Source organism: Lotus japonicus, chromosome 6, assembly GCF_012489685.1.
Source record: "Lotus japonicus ecotype B-129 chromosome 6, LjGifu_v1.2".
Taxonomy (NCBI): Eukaryota; Viridiplantae; Streptophyta; class Magnoliopsida; order Fabales; family Fabaceae; genus Lotus; species Lotus japonicus.
Genome location: NC_080046.1, coordinates 63,306,582 through 63,322,736, shown reverse-complemented (window position 1 = coordinate 63,322,736; position 16,155 = coordinate 63,306,582). Strand labels below are relative to the sequence as shown.

The window sequence follows — 16,155 nt, the reverse complement described above, 5'->3', positions numbered from 1 at the left end:
GTGTATCTATTAACACTTCATACCATATTGAATGAAAATTACCCTAATATGTTGGCATATTTGGTGCAATTTTCAACCATCATTCATATTACTGGCCTTAATGGATTTTGGATCTGTTTTCCCTGTCCAGTAGTATAGTAACCTAGCACCTTGCACAATAACTTATTTTAGACCAGCTAGTTTATGCATTGTTGTATTGTGTTTTTTCAGGCTGTTCTGCCCCAAGGAATTGCCTTCTTTGTGTTTTCTAAGCACTGGGTTAGGGCTCTTATTCCTCTATTCTTCACTACATTCTGCTATTAATCAAGGAACATAGTGTAACGACTAACGAATTATCATAGCAGTTAGCTCCCACACATCCATTTCTTGGTTCTTGTATTTGTATGTTTGTTTCTGAAAATTGTTTTTAATTATAGAAAACTAAAACAGCAATCAAACACAGAGTTTAGTCCTCAAAGGATCCTCAAACTTTAGGATATCACCTTCAATATTGGATTAAGAGTAAATCACACAAGTTGATTGAATATTATGTATTTTTCCTTATATCATAGATTTGGTGCAGGACATTCCTTAACAGAATCAACAAATTACATCTACATAAAACTGTGGCAGAACTCTATTCTCTTATTTTTCCACTCTGGATGTCTAAACACATTGATGATCTACCAAACACTTTCCTTAGTATTACCGCTACTAGAGCCTCTTACATTTGAGCCAAGCGATTGATATCAAAAGGGTAAGCATCCGATGCAGATTGGGCATTGTAAGCTCTCCTTCCAATTACATTGTTGCCAGCCTCAGATGGATGAAATGCATCCCAAAACAGGAACTCCATCCTGTTCCTGCATGGGGCTTGAAGGGGTAGGCATGTAATTTGCCCATTGTTCCTTCCTACCCCACAGCACCCTGCATTTGTTACTCTGAAACCTGAAAATGTAAGACCACATGTGAACAAAATGAGCAAGAACTGTCCAAATTAATTATGACTAGTGAAAATGGTAAGAGGCAGAATAAAATATTTAGTTACCATAGGATGCAGGGTTGCTTAGGATATCTTGAAAGATGCCATAAACGTTTACATAGATGAATTTTGCATCAGGCAGCTGGCTGTTGAGTTGATCAACAAGAGACTTCAAACCATTGTTGAATAATTGGTTTGCTGAATTGATTCTTGCAACACATGTTCTTCCATCTCTACTTTGGGCCAATGCATTAGGGCTGCAACCTATTGGGCCAACCCCGAATAACGCCATTTTCCGCGCTCCATAGTTATACAAAACCTGAATCACAAACACAAAACAATTAATTAAGCCTTTTAGTTTGCTGAAACCTTAATATCGAAGATGGAAAAACAGAGAGAACAGGGGAGTAGACTAACCCTGAGTTGTTGAGCATAAGCTTGAATGAGAACATCTGCATATTGTTGTGGTGTGAACTGCCTGCTACTGGAATAGATTAGAGGCATGAAATAGTTGTTGAGGTAATCATTGCTACCAATTCCAATTGAATAAATGCACTTGCTCAGGTAATTTGCTGCAGTGTTCTCATCTCCTAGTAAATTTATCAACTGGGACACTGTCCTTTGGTAATTTTGAACTTGCCCTCTAAAACTAATACGTCCTCCCTACAAATTAAGCAGAAATAGATCGATGAAAATTGCAGAAAATAGCCATGTGAAATTCTCAATGTGATTACCAAATAAAGAATAAAGAAGTTATGTGCATTCCAAGCAAAAGAAGGAAATTGTTAAGGTACCAGTTGTTGTCCGGTTTCCTCTCTTATTCCAGCAGCTGCAGAAGCATAATTCACTCCCCTAAGTATGTCTTGGCCTCTAGTTGTTGCATAGGGAGGTATATAACTGCCGAACCCCAAAAGCTCACCTGTTATATTTACACGTAGATCATAAATTATTTTCATAAACTCGACTAGATAAGTTTTTTATAAGATAAGATTAAATAAATTATCCCAAGTTTCAAAATTTATTTTATCCCAAACTGTGCTAATAATAGCTCCTAGTTTCTGCTCCTTGTAACTTCTTTTTCTTTTTACTAAATCAGTATTTGTGGTTAATAAAATTAAGTTTTACTGACAAATTTTTTTTCAAAAGTAAAATCTATATTAATGAGGAAATTGATAAGAAACTGGCATGACAATTAATTTGAACCACAACTTATTTCTTTTTTTTTTTGTGCTTCGGAAAACCACAAACTTATTTCTTTTAACTACACCTAGACTTTTTTTCTTTTTATTTCCGACTTCTTCAAACTCGCCCTCGAACCGCCCCATTGCCATGCCTGAGTTAACTTTTCTTGTGGGTGTTTTTTCTTTCTTTACTTGCATTGCCATCACTTAGCTTTTGCTTAAAGTCAAAGGCTACATGCTAAAACCAAACTGTTTTAAAACAAACCCATGTGCTTGGAATTTAAGGAGTTCACATACAAATATAGTGGAGTTAAAGGAATTAAATTGGTAACTTCTTGAATAAAATCTCAAAAATGAACTTGAGAGATGATATATAAATTGACTTAAAGCAATCAAACTCACCAATGACATCAACAGAAGTTTTTCCATTGGAGAACCTTCCAGTTGGGCCACCAGGAAAGTCAATTCCATAAGGTCGATAATTAGCTTTGGCCAAAGATGAGAGGCGATTGTTGTTGCCATTATCCACCAAAGAATCCCCAAAACTAAAGAAGCAAGGTACTTGTGGTTCAGCTCCAACCCCAGTAGTAGTAGTACTCCACAAACACACAATCAAAACCAATACAATGAACTCCCCATGCGCCATTGAAACAAGAAGAAATATTGAAGAAGCAACAACTTATTGTGGCTAATGAGGTATGATGATTGATGAGGAACTTGTGAAATGAGCACAGCTATATATAGCTACGGCCTACGGTAGTAGAATGAAAAATCAGAAGCCAAGTTGCATGTATGGCTTCTACGTACAGTTGGGGATATTTGGAAATTATTACTAGCATTGAATTCACGCGGACATGATAATTAATGAAATCAAATAACAATGTGTGTGACTACCATACCATCTCTTTTCTTTAATGTGAAATGCAGTGAGGGAAATCCCGGCATAGGATATTTTTACTCATTTCCATGGTGAACCCTTAACAAAACCTAAGCTAAAATGATACGTGGTCGGCCGTGTAAGAAAAAGAGAATTCATAAATTACCTATTTCCTACTCCTATCCTATTATACTTTTAAGAAGAGTAATGGTATATCTTGTACCTCATCCTCATACAACTCCCACATATATACACATATGTACAAGATACTACTTTTATTCCGCAAAGATTATTGTGTTTAAAGTTGCGGCATAAAGATTGTAAGATAACAATTATTAATAATATAATTTTATTAAAATACCCTTATTTAATTTTGACAGGATTATGTGTCGCTATTAAATTCTACCCCTGGATAAAGAATAATGAAATAGATAAAGAAGAATTTATTTAAAGAAGTAGAAAATTAGAAAAAATGTATTGGTTGTATAAACCACATTTTAGAGAAATTAAGAGATGCTAACAACATTTTTTGTGGATCGGAAGTAGTACTAAATACATTAATTTTTCATCTAATCTCTTTTTATTTAGTGCATGTGTAGGAAGAGGAGGATGAAGAACGAGGATAAATCGTTTTTTTTAGTCTTGGCCAGGTGTTATTATTAACCTAGTTTGGGAAATTATGGTTCTCACCCTCAACAAATGATTTTTCTATAGTTTGATCATATAACTTCATGACCAACCGTTCATTACCATTAAAGAAAAACGATTCAATCCCCATGTGTAAATATATTAATAAGAGATTTTATAGAAAGATATATCTCTATAAAAGACCTTTAATTGGGAACGATAGATTATAAATTAGTGTCCTACAAACTCATAAAAAGTTAAGAACTTATTGAAAATAGTCAAAACACATCCTCATTTGATCTGATTCGGCAGAGCCCTGTGTACTGCGAAACTGAACCGGCCCCACCACACATGCATGCTCATTCAATTCAAGACTATAACAATGTTTTGACTATCCATCACATGCTCATCATTTGATCAATTAATCTTTCATTGTTGATTTCCAAATATGCAGATTATATCCTCCAAGTTTTAGCCTTGGGTTGGTAATTAATCATGCATCTTTTCGATTCAATAGCTTGCATCCAATTGATGAAGGACCAATTCGATCATTTCTTTAGTTAAATTTCAACGTTTTGGTGATTTTTGGTGTGAATGAAAGCTGTGGAATTTGTCAACTGTTTATAAATGTTAGTGACTGGATCATGAAATTTAATTGTAGCAGCAACTTGTATAGTTGAATAGTTGTATTTTCAGTCAAATGCATTAACTATTGTGTATTTAATGCAAAAAGTCCACGAACTCCTTACTTCAAAGTTCAAAATTGAGATAGATAACCTCACGGCCTCGCCTCTCCTGGTAGCTCTGTCCAAGTTGTCGTTGACATTTGGGTCGGTGTTAATGGGTACGAGTGTATGTATAAAAATGTGCATTCATACACACTTTATTTTCGTGTCGATATTCATTAAGTATGTTTTAAATGAAATTCGTTCTTATTTTTTTCTAGGCAAAAGCTAGATCTTTTTCAATTTTCAATTTTTAACTAATTAATTAATTGATTCTTTTTGCCACGGAAACTTAATATGACACAAAATCCTTAGTCGAAATCGGTAAATACTAAATAACATCATACAGCCGCTAAATTCTTCTATGGTAACGACAGAATTTTTCCCTCACTAATTTATGTTCTAGTAGTGAATAATGACTATGCATGTGATTTTATAGTGATAGTTTATAGAGGGATAAATATGTCGCAAATAAAGGCAAATTTAGCATTGTCAATTTGTGTGACAGATTTTGGTACGACAAAATGCCCTCTCTATAATTATGCCACTATCTTTGTATCAACTATGCTATCACCATTCTTTGCACTTGTTCTAGCATTTTCTTTCCAAATATGTTAGGTAGCTATAGTTATGATATAAAAGTGGGATCACTTGAAAAAACCAACCTATATTAAAGAGGGCAAAGGCCCAAAAAAGGGACCAAAGGCCCAAATACAAAAACCGAAAGGTCTAGCTAGCTTGTTTGTCATCCATCAGAAAAGACCTTAAGTTGACAAAAAAAAAAAAGACCTTAAGACTTCACTCCTTGCGGCTGAGCGATTTTATCACCCTGTTAATTATCCTTCATTTTGCAGTTCAAGGTATTTTCCTCAAAAGTTTCTATTTTATATGATGCTGATGTTGTCAGAGGCTATATTAATCAGTTCTAGTACTTACTTCCTTAATATGGTATGAGCATTAATTTACGGGATAGTTGATATTGGGTGTTACAATACTTCTCAAGATATGGATTAAGTTGGTTTTGTAAATCTTGTGAATGAATTCTATGCATAGAATTTCCCTTCTTATAGGCAAATGGAGCATATGATTTGTCTTAGACCCAACAAATCCTTGTATGATGTGATTCCCTTTTAAGAATCCTTATAAAATTTTATATCATGACAGTACATCTATCACATTTTAACATTGAGATTATTAGTATTTTTTGGGCTTAAATACTCTAGGGGTCCCTGAAATTGTACCCCGTATCAAAATAAGTCCCTGAAATTTTTTTTTCCGATTCCGGATCCCTGGAATTGTTTTTTTAATCAGAATAAGTCCCTACGCCGGAGAAGACGGTGGTTGACGACGGCGGTCATGGCGGCGCTACGACCAGGGTGTTGGGCCGGCTTCGTCTCGTCCTCAGGAACTCAGTGGTGGTGGTCTCGTGGGCTGGGTCGTCACAGTTGAAGAGAAAAGGTCAGTCGCAAGTTGATTTCTTCTCGCCGGAATTTATGGAGCTTCTCGGTTTCTTCGTTTTAGCTTTGTTTCTTGCGATTTCTTCGCCCAGATCAGATATATGAAGGTCTAGGAGTGTTTTAAACATGTTATTTCATGGTTTGTGGAAACAATGAGGAGGCAACCACTGTCTTCTCCGGCGTAGGGACTTATTTTGATCAAACAAATTTTTCTAGGGACCCGGAATCGGAAAAAAAAATTTCAGGGACTTATTTTGATACGGGGTACAATTTCAGGGACCCCTAGAGTATTTAAGCCTATTTTTTGTAACAAAAAATAATGCCAATGATTGTTGTTTATACCAGGTTAAAAAAAGTGGTGTAAAATTGCACCACTCTAAAAGTGGTGCATATTAGAGGTCACTTGAAACTATAGGAACCAAAATTATGAATGGTTGAAACTATAGGAACCGTAAATGTGAGCAAACCTCTGTCAAGAGTGAGCATAGAAGTAATAAATTTCTTATATGTAAAGTAGATCCATACAAAGATAGTCAAGACGTGGTGCTCAACCAAATCCTAGTATCAATTAATACATAAAAGAGAGCTAGCCTAAAGCTAAATGAAGGCCAACAGATATCAAGGGAAAAGATCAAACCAATGCAATTCGTTATCCATTTATTGAAAGTAGTTATGCAGTTATACTAGAATACAGACACAATTACAAAGGAGCAGGGGAAGACTTTAAAATATGTCTTGCTACATATTTAACTCTTCTGATTATTCTCAAAAATAGGAAATTAAATGATCAAGCAAGATATATAACTTGAACTTATTTAAGGACACCTTGAACTAATTTATTTCTTTTTGATGAACAAGCTTTCTGATATTTGTTGGGTAAGCTATAGCTGTGTCTGAAGTATTATATGAAATTGTTGCAGTGAGTACATTTGCAGCTTCTGTACCGTGAATTCCATCCCAATACACATACTCAGACCTATTTTGGCATGGAGTTTGATTAGGATCACAAACTCCATCTTTATTTCTTAGGCAGCAAGCATCATGAATATATGTAAAACCTGAAATTCAAGAACGAGGGTGTTATTATATGCACAATAATCCAAATGTTTCAATATAATGTGAGTTGAAGTATAAGAAAGCCTAATTCGTTACCGTGTGATTTGTCATGGACTATGGCTGTAGTATTTATAAAGATGAATTTGGAATTGGATAAGAGTTTGTTGTGTTCATCCACCAGAGATTTAAGCTGGTCATTAAAAAGGAATCCCTCAGCATTCTGCTTTTCATCACAAGATTCACCTATCTCATCCTTTGGAATGCAACCTAAACGGTCCAACCCAACCAGCACGGTCTTTCTTGCCCCAAGATTACGCAGAATCTGTTGTTGATCATACAAAATTATTCATTATTATAATTAACCATGATACTCCCTCCGTTCCTTATTATAAGTCACATTTTTTGAAAAAAATTTGTTACAAAATATAAGTCACTTTCTAATATCTAGGAAGCATTAAATAATTTTTTCCAAGTTCACCCTCATATTTAATATGAAAGAGATGATAAACTTTAGTAGTATTAATTTGGAGAGAGAAAATCATAGGAAAGTAAATAAGGGTAATCTAGGAAAGTAAATCATTTTTTTTACAAATTTATTACTAGTAACTACTTTTCTTAATCTAAGAGAATTAGTTATTTGTGACTTATATATAGGAACGGAGGGAGTATTAATAATAATTTTGTTATATAAAATAAAAAGGCAATAATATATATATACGTATATATATACCTGTAAATAGTGAGATAGCCGGTTAATAAGATCTTTAGCATACTCCTCAGGGGTATACTTGCTGCTTGTATCGAATAGATCAGGAAGGAAGTAATTTTGTTCATAATCATTGGTGCCTATATTCACGTAATACAGGCACTTACTAAGGTGTCGTTTAGCTTTGTGAAAACCAAGTCTGGCAGAAATTTGTGAAACTATGGCCATGTGAAAATATATCTGTAACCCCATGTTGATGTTAGTACCCTGCATTAACACATGAATATTTAGTCGGTTGCATGAGGCGTTCAAACACAATTAAGCTATTTTAATTTGTGAATCAAATTTTTCTTGATTGACATACTACCGTAGATAAAACTATACCAAATTGGTGCCGCTCTCTTTGCGAATTCCAGCTGAACCGGATGCGTAATTGACACCTTTGAGTATGTCCGAGCCACTAAGGTTTGCAAATGGTGGGATGAAATCCTCAAGTCCCAAAAGTTCAGCTGCAATATTATGATAATAAAATTATGTTAGTTTGAACTTGGATGTGAAATATAATAATAATGAGAAGTGATGAAGCCATAAAGGGATGAGTGAATTGGTGGGTAGAAAATTGAGTGAATGGTTAAATTAGTTTTTTAAGTGTTGGGTAATGGGCGCTGACAAATTGAAGAAGGAAATATTTTTGCGGTCGCTCATTGTGTAAAATGTTTGTCAGAGATTAACTTGACTGACGTTTTATCTTACCATAATAACTAATTTGACCGACAATTTACACAACTAAGTACCGCGAGAAATCTTTCCTTTTTCTAGAATAAATTTGTCAACACCAACACTTTCAAGAACCAAACTTGACTATTCACTTGAAAGAGATATTACTTATTTTGTCAATTGCATTTCGCCCGTTGGTATATCTTCCGGTTGGGCCAGTTGGGAAGTCGATTCCATATGGGAGGTAATCAACTTTTGCATCAGTTTCAAGATTGTTATTGTTACCACTATCAGACAGAGAATCCCCAAAGATAAAAAGGCAAGGGACTTGGGAATTCCTTTGGAGACAATATTGCCTGATGGCAATTGCAACCAAGAGAATAACAAGAGCGAGAACCAACAATGTTCTACTCTCACTAGCCATTTTGCTTATGAGGATGGATCGATCCATGTATTTATAAGGTCAAGAGATGAAGTGATCAGATCACAAGTTTGTCAGCATATTAATTAATTCAGTCACATGTTTCTTATGACAAACTTCCACGAAATTACTTATGAGAGCATTTATTTCAATTCATTCACATTATACATCTATGTATTTCTTTTACAACTTTGATATCTTACCCAAAAAATACAACTTTCACATCTATTTTATTTTTATCTCTCATCTTTTTCAATCATATTATTTATCACACTCATACTTTCTTTCTCTTTATTTTTTTCTTCTTTTTATCTTTCTCTTCCCTCCTCTATTTTCCACCTATAATTGGATGTGGATGAAACTTTATTACCGTTCAATTATTATGTTTCTTCTAGATCTAAAAATCAGTACCTCAAAAAATGTTTGAAGTACCCCTTGTACTTCTATTCAATAAATCTTCATGGCTTATCAAAAAAAAAAATCAAAAAATGTTTGAAAAGTCTACTGTTTGAAAGAGAGTAAAACGACCCGGAATGGCAGGAGCTAATCCAAAATCACCTACGAGAGAGAGAGAGAGAGAGAAAAAATCTCCACTCAAATAATTTTGATCTAAATTTTGTTTTCTTTTAGATTTAAGAACCATTATTAGTGCCATAATAACCTCACTTGATATAGTTTTATTATTTTCAATTTCTAATTTCTACTACAAAGTTAAAATATTTAATTACTCATATAAATTTAATTAAAAAAATGAACTAACTTATAAATTGCGAAAATATTGGTTGAAAAAAATGAAGCCATTTGAGTGCAGTTAAGGGTAGACAACCAACAATTTTCAGTCACATAAATGTAGGAAGGGTCCAAAAGAGAGGCCTTCATATGTATGTTAGCTGGTTCAACAGCAAAAGACCTCCAAATTAAGAACGATATGTTGATCCATACACATTATACAGACTGTAATCTGTCCTGCGCCAACTGGGATCGATAATCCAAGAAAAGAAAAATTAAGTCAAAATACAAAGGAGCACGTGGGAAAACAACTAAATACTACAGTATTTATCTATTAAAAGAACCACGTGGGAAAACAACTAAATATTTATCTATTAAAAAAAGCACGTGGGAAAGCAGGGCTGGTCGCCTGGTGCCCTGGTCCAAGGGTAACTAAATGGTCCAACTAAATTTTTTTTACTATGTAAAAAAGACCTCCAAATTTTTTTTACTAAGTAAAAATGACCCCAAAATTAAAATTAATAAAATCTTATCTTAGATCAATCATGTTTCAATAAACATTAAATGGATTAGCTTTAGAAAAATTTAAAAATGTTGGCTGGGTTTTAAACAACAGTCATGCTCCCCCACATAGTGACCAATAGAAAGATGTCTAGTGTATTATGTTATCAGGTCATCTATTTAACCAGTAATTTTTTCTTTTCAAATTTGAGTCCCTAAAAATTTGCATTTTATCTCCCAATCATTTACCCTAAATCTCTGCAGCCCTTTTTGCTTCATCATCTTGTTCTCTTCAGCCGTGGGTGATTGCTCCGCAATTCCTTCCTTTGCTTCCCACCATTGTGTTCCAATTACCACCACCTTTCTACTCCTACACTCCTACTGCTTGTTTTTCTGGAAATAACAGGGGCATTTGGGGGCATGAGAGGGAGGGAACTTAAGAGAAACAATTGGTGCATCTTCAGTCTCCAGATATTGACATTATATTGCAACGTGGATATTGCTCTTTTGTACCTTTATTTTGGTAAATGAACTATATTATTATGTAACCGCTTGTTGCGATGGAGAATTGTACTATTTGGACTTTCTAACATGAATGAAAGATCACGACAAGATTCTCCATAATAATATAGTACAGTTCTTCATCACAACAATCGGTTACAACAAGCGACCATGTATGAAAGATCAATAGATCGATCACCAATCTTCCAATAATCTATAATAAAATTTATAAATATAAACATCGACTATTCTCTCCATTTCTTTTTATAAGATCTCTTAAAGACATTAATTAATGTTCCTCAGTATAAGATTTCCTACTAAATTTCAGAAAAAAAATTCATGTTTTTTGACTTTTTCATAAACACATTGTGTTAATTGTTTTTTCAATTTCAAAATTTTGATTACCACTCACCATTAATTCACTCTCTCTCATGCTACTAGCTCAATAAGTCATTTATAATGGGAAACAATTAAATATAGAAAATTGTAAATATTATATTAGACCCAATACATTATATTACTCGTTACATGTTTTTTTAATAAGCGCAATTGTCTGAAAAATGTCTTATAAAAAGAATTATTCTCATAAGATACATCATCTATATATATATATATAATTTTAAAATTTTAGAGAATGTCATTTTAATCTTGTTGAGAAGCGGGGTCTTAATACTTTCATTGCCAAAAAAAAAACTACTCGCTAGATATGGTTGAAACAAAAAGTATATTTTCATTGGAGAGAACGAAAACCCTAATCGAGCAGTTGAAATAAGAGGTAAGTAAAGTAGTTTGAGTTATCTTGTTCACTATGCGTGACCAACGTATAAATCATTGTAGAGAACATGTTTGTCAATAGAGTAACAGAATTGTTTCTCATCCTTTGGGCTCTGTTTCTTATATGGTTGTAGAGATTCCAGTACGTTTAGTTTCTGAGTGCATAGTACTATGCGTGCGGTTGTGTTAACCTTGGGGACCGGCACAATTTTGCACCAGAGGTCTGCCAGAATTTTGCTTTCAAGGCAGTGGTTCGTCTACGACGCATCTTTTTTTTTTTCCCTATTTTCCAACAACTGGAACCTTATTGCCTGTTTCTGTTCTAATATTTAGAATTGCCTTTAGCGGTTTTTTTACTCCAACGTATCCTCACAGCCGATAGCTATGAAACTAATTCCCGAAGCTCTGAGTTCATGTTAAGTGAGTAGACCTCTTCCAAAAAATGTTTCTTCATACACACCAGGAATCGAACCCTGAACTAGATGCCCATAGAATTGCCTTTGGTGGGCTTTGATTCTAGTTTTCTCTGTATATGGGATTTTAGCACTCCTTGTGCAATCTTATGAAGTACAGATATTCTTATAGGCAAATAGAGCATCTGAATATAGCAGAAACAGTATTCATTGTTAAATCTATGTTTTGGTCTTGGTGAATAAGAATGCTGTTATAGGAAAATGATTCTATAAATTCAATTACAAGAAGCTCTCCCTCCCTAAAAATGAGGTAATTTGAGAAGTTTTGTTTCTTTTGCCTTCAGCAATTCAAATGCTTGAATAGTTAACAGCAAAGGTTCCAGTGCATTACATTTGCTCTGCAAATTAATAGTATGCATGTTGTTGCAATTTTTCTATCACCCACAAAGTGGCAAAGAAACATTGCTAGAATAATATCAACATTTTTGCATGGGGAAATCTTTGCTTGTATATGTGTAAAGCTATCATTTACATCTGTCATCAGCTATGATATTGTCCTACGTGTATTTCAAAATTGATTGTGAACTGTAAACTTCAAATTTTGCAGCAAGTAGCAGAAACTTCATATGGAACTTAAGTCTAGTGGTAAGCTTACAGAGTTAGATTTTTGAGCTACAATGAAGGTAAAGATATTCTTAATACCATATAATCAATCTAATTTAATGTTCTTAGTATTTGCTCCTGGTTTGCAAATCAAATATCAATTATATATGGTAAAGAATGATAGAACAGTTTCTCTTTTGAGTATTTGACCTTATTTCTGTGTTTTGGATACTCATTTTTTTTTAACGAACAGACACCCTTTATTTCTTACTGCATTTAAGCGAACAGAACTGGTATTTGCTTATAGGAGGAAGAAATGGTTCATTGTTTTCTTTGTACACGTTACACTCTCAGTCTCTCAGAGAGTTCCTTAATTTTATATATTGATTCATCAGGTATTAGGCTCACAATACATACTAGAGAATATAATTCAGAGTTCAGAGAGATAAATATGATAACCGTGATTTTATCTCAACCAAACCTGGCCTGGTATCAAATACATAATACATAGCTGCATAAAGCTAAATGAAGCCTACCAAGTATCAAGGCAAAGATCAAACTTGAACTAATTTGAAAGATGATACTAGAACAAGAAAACAAAGGAGCGGCAAAGACTTTAAAATATTTATTGCTACATATTTAACTCAACTTATTGTGCTTAAAATATATATGAATTGAATGATCAAGCAAGATATCTAACTTGAGCTTATGTAAGGACCCCCCTTCACCAATTTATTTCTTTTGAACAAGCTTTTTGATATTTGTTGGGTGAGCGATGGCTGTGTTTGATGTACTATATGAAATTGTTGCAGTGACTAAGTTTGCAGCTTCTGTAGAGTGAATTCCATCCCAAAACACATATTCATTCCTATTTTGACATGGAGTTTGATCAGGATTACAAACTCCATCTTTATTTGTTGGGCAGCAAACTTTCTCAGTAACCGTGAAACCTGAAATTCAAAAACCTCAGTGTTATTATGCACCATCCAGTGTTTCAATATAGAATGTGAATTGAAGTATAAGAAAACCAAAATTGTTACCCTGTGATTTGTCATGGATTATGGCTGTAGTATTTATAAATACATATTTGGAATTGGTAAAGGGTTTGTTGTTTAGTTCATCCACTAGAGATTTAAGTTGATCATTAAAATAGAATCCCTGAACATTTTGCTCTTCATCACAAGATCCAAATATTGCATCCCTTGGAATGCAACCTAAACGGTCCAACCCAACAATCACGGTCTTTCTTGCCCCTAGATCATGCAGAGTCTGTTGTGGATCATAAAAAATCATTCATTATTATAATTAACCATGACATTAATAATAATTTTGTTAGATCCTAAAATAAAAACAGACAGTCATATGAATATACATACTTGTAAATAGTTGGATAGCCGGTTAATAAGATCTTTAGCATACTCCTCTGGGGTATACTTGCTGCTTGTATCGAATGAATCAGGAAGGAAGTAATTTTGTTCGTAATCGTTGGTGCCTATATTCATGTAATACAAGCACTGCTTAAGGTGTCGTTTAGCTTTGTGAAAACCAAGTCTGGCGGAAATTTGTGAAACTATGGCCATGTGATGATATAATTGTAACCCCATGTTGAGATTAGTACCCTGCATTAATTAATTGCACAACACACTTAATCGAATCATGTAATATGTAATATGAGGAGGAATCCATTATTCAACTGAATAACTATTTATAGAATATGAATTTCACAAATTCAACCATTAGATTAAAAGTTTCAAATAAATAGATCAAGTGTATAAAATTTCATAAAATTTTAAAAACTATAGTGGTGCATGCATGTTTACCAAATTGGTGCCGCTCTCCCTGCGAATTCCAGCTGAACCCGATGCATAATTGACACCTTTGAGTATGTTTGAGCCACTAAGATTTGAAAAGGGTGGGATGAAATCCTCAAATCCCAAGAGCTCGGCTGCAAATTATTAATGGTAAAATATGTTACATTATGTGAAATTATATTTAAAAGGAAAGGTGAATCCAAGAATTATTTTTGGGTGAAATAAAATTATGAAACAACTAAATTTTTTTTGGAGGGTCTGACTAAGAATTAAAAAATCCATATAAAATAAATTCAGTTAGCAAATAATTTAAAATCATTATGGAACCATAACCTTATCTGCCCCTATTAGATATGCCCCATGATGAGAAATGATGAGTTAGTTGGTAGGTAGAAAAGATTACTTAGTTTATCAACGGCAGTTCGTCCATTGCTATATCTTCCGGTTGGGGTTGGGCCAGTTGGGAAATCAATGCCATACGGCGGGTAAGCAACCTTTGCAAGGGTTTCAAGATTGTTGTTGTTACCACTATCAGACAGAGAGTCCCCAAAGACAAAGAGGCAAGGCACTTGGGTATTCCTTTGGACAAAAATTTGCATGATGGCAATTGCAACCAAGAGAACAACAAGAGCGATAATCAACCATGTTTTAATCCCACAAGCCATCCCACGAGCCATTTTGAGTTCTCTCAAGGCAAAAGAAAGATTTACAATAAGAGTGGATGGATCGATGCATGTATTTATAAGGTCAAGATGAAGTGATCAGATCTGAATTAAGTTTGGGAGCATATTAAATAATTCAATGATATTATTTTTCTTATGACAAACTTCGACGAAATTACTTATGGGAGCATCTATTTCAATTCATTCACATTCAAATTCAATAATGTTTGTAACCAAAAATTCAATAATGTTTCTTCCCCGTGTGTATGGGCATCTATTTCAATGATATTTTTCTTCCACTTGTATTTTTTTTTTTGATAAGCTTCTTCCACTTGTATGCATGATGCACCTATGTATTTCTTTTACAACTTTGATTTCTTACTCATCAAAAAATAAATAAAACATCACAGATCTATTTTATTTTTATCTCTCTCTTCCCTTTCAATAATATGCATGATTTTAGTTTTTCTTCCACTTCTATACATGATTGCAGTTTTTTTTTATAAAGTGTTTTCTATTTTTAAGTACTAAAAATTTTTAAACTTATTTGTTTTTAAAAACTGTTTTTGGAAATAGTTTTTAATTTTTGTTTTTAAAACTAAAATACCATAATAGCTAAAAAAAGTTTTTTGTTTCAGTTTTTAGATTTTAAATTACAAATATTTTAATGTTGAAAAGTATCTAATTAATTTTTTTTTTAAAACACAGTTTTCAAAAACTATAATCAAGCATACCCTTAATAATTTAAAATATATTAATATAAAGATTTTTTTTTTAAGAATATAAAGAAGGTTAAATGAGTCTAAGGAAGAGGTAGTCTTGGTCATTTTTTATTAGGGAATTTAATAAAATGAGGTCGGCAGGCAACGTTATACCATTGAAACTAAATAAAACGAATTGGAAATTGCGAACACGTTGTAAAGAATCTCATCTAAATTAAAGAATATTAATTTAGATTAGTATTATATTGGACTTGAAAGTCAATAGAAAATAAATAATAAAATATAACATTTGTGTCATATTTATCAAAGACTTAGACTTAATTTATAGCCTTGTGAAAAAAAAAATCTTTATTGAATGAGATAGTAGCTAACATGAGAATAGACTTCACATGTGAGAAAGAAAAACCACACCAAAACCTACGTTATAAGTCCAAACTAGAAAATGACCAATCTCATTAAAACCTAATTAGAGAAACGCTTTGGGAAAAAACATATATAGTGAAGGAAAAAGAGTAACACATTCTCCTTTGACAATTAAACCACAACAAATAAATCCCATAAACCACAAACATTCAATAATTGAGTGTCAGATATTCAAAAACATTTATGTTTCTTTTTATTTTAATTAAATTAAAAAATTATTTTTTGATTTGACAACTTATCATTAGTTGTTGTGTAAAAAATGTTTACAGTATCGGTGTATTACCATTA

At 33.3% G+C, this 16,155-nt stretch overlaps 3 protein-coding genes across 3 annotated transcripts; all 3 read right to left on the bottom strand.

The window, feature by feature from the left end:
- Positions 1-519: 519 nt before the first annotated feature.
- LOC130723193 (GDSL esterase/lipase At1g29670-like) lies at positions 520-3,180 on the bottom strand. The gene is made up of 5 exons (XM_057574153.1): positions 2,545-3,180; positions 1,756-1,880; positions 1,379-1,624; positions 1,028-1,280; positions 520-927 (listed from the first exon to the last, which is right to left on the bottom strand). Exons 1-5 carry the CDS (start codon positions 2,786-2,788, stop codon positions 704-706), a joined length of 1,092 nt encoding a protein of 363 aa, XP_057430136.1. The 5' UTR covers positions 2,789-3,180; the 3' UTR covers positions 520-703.
- A 3,279-nt stretch (positions 3,181-6,459) lies between these two features.
- LOC130723945 (GDSL esterase/lipase At4g18970-like) lies at positions 6,460-8,731 on the bottom strand. The gene is made up of 5 exons (XM_057575092.1): positions 8,476-8,731; positions 7,975-8,099; positions 7,615-7,857; positions 6,981-7,206; positions 6,460-6,886 (listed from the first exon to the last, which is right to left on the bottom strand). The coding sequence occupies exons 1-5, from the start codon at positions 8,729-8,731 to the stop codon at positions 6,660-6,662; spliced, it is 1,077 nt and encodes a 358-aa protein (XP_057431075.1). The 3' UTR covers positions 6,460-6,659.
- Positions 8,732-12,701: 3,970 nt separating this feature from the next.
- LOC130722177 (GDSL esterase/lipase At4g18970-like) lies at positions 12,702-14,779 on the bottom strand. The gene is made up of 5 exons (XM_057572826.1): positions 14,464-14,779; positions 14,070-14,194; positions 13,626-13,868; positions 13,290-13,518; positions 12,702-13,199 (listed from the first exon to the last, which is right to left on the bottom strand). Exons 1-5 carry the CDS (start codon positions 14,735-14,737, stop codon positions 12,982-12,984), a joined length of 1,089 nt encoding a protein of 362 aa, XP_057428809.1. The 5' UTR covers positions 14,738-14,779; the 3' UTR covers positions 12,702-12,981.
- Between the last annotated feature and the right edge of the window lie 1,376 nt (positions 14,780-16,155).

What these genes read in the sequence shown, in the direction of transcription:
- LOC130723945 (XM_057575092.1), bottom strand. Translation starts at nt 8,731, where the DNA reads ATGGCTAGTGAGAGTAGAACATTGTTGGTTCTCGCTCTTGTTATTCTC. An exon ending in GGCTATCTCACTATTTACAG is followed by an intron (nt 7,207 to 7,614) that starts GTATATATATAC and finishes GATCAACAACAG; the next exon opens with ATTCTGCGTAATCTTGGGGC. An exon ending in AGTCCATGACAAATCACACG is followed by an intron (nt 6,887 to 6,980) that starts GTAACGAATTAG and finishes CTTGAATTTCAG; the next exon opens with GTTTTACATATATTCATGAT.
- LOC130722177 (XM_057572826.1), bottom strand. Translation starts at nt 14,737, where the DNA reads ATGGCTCGTGGGATGGCTTGTGGGATTAAAACATGGTTGATTATCGCT. An exon ending in GGCTATCCAACTATTTACAA is followed by an intron (nt 13,519 to 13,625) that starts GTATGTATATTC and finishes GATCCACAACAG; the next exon opens with ACTCTGCATGATCTAGGGGC. An exon ending in AATCCATGACAAATCACAGG is followed by an intron (nt 13,200 to 13,289) that starts GTAACAATTTTG and finishes TTTGAATTTCAG; the next exon opens with GTTTCACGGTTACTGAGAAA.
- LOC130723193 (XM_057574153.1), bottom strand. Translation starts at nt 2,788, where the DNA reads ATGGCGCATGGGGAGTTCATTGTATTGGTTTTGATTGTGTGTTTGTGG. An exon ending in AGGAAACCGGACAACAACTG is followed by an intron (nt 1,625 to 1,755) that starts GTACCTTAACAA and finishes CTTAATTTGTAG; the next exon opens with GGAGGACGTATTAGTTTTAG. An exon ending in AAGCAACCCTGCATCCTATG is followed by an intron (nt 928 to 1,027) that starts GTAACTAAATAT and finishes TTACATTTTCAG; the next exon opens with GTTTCAGAGTAACAAATGCA.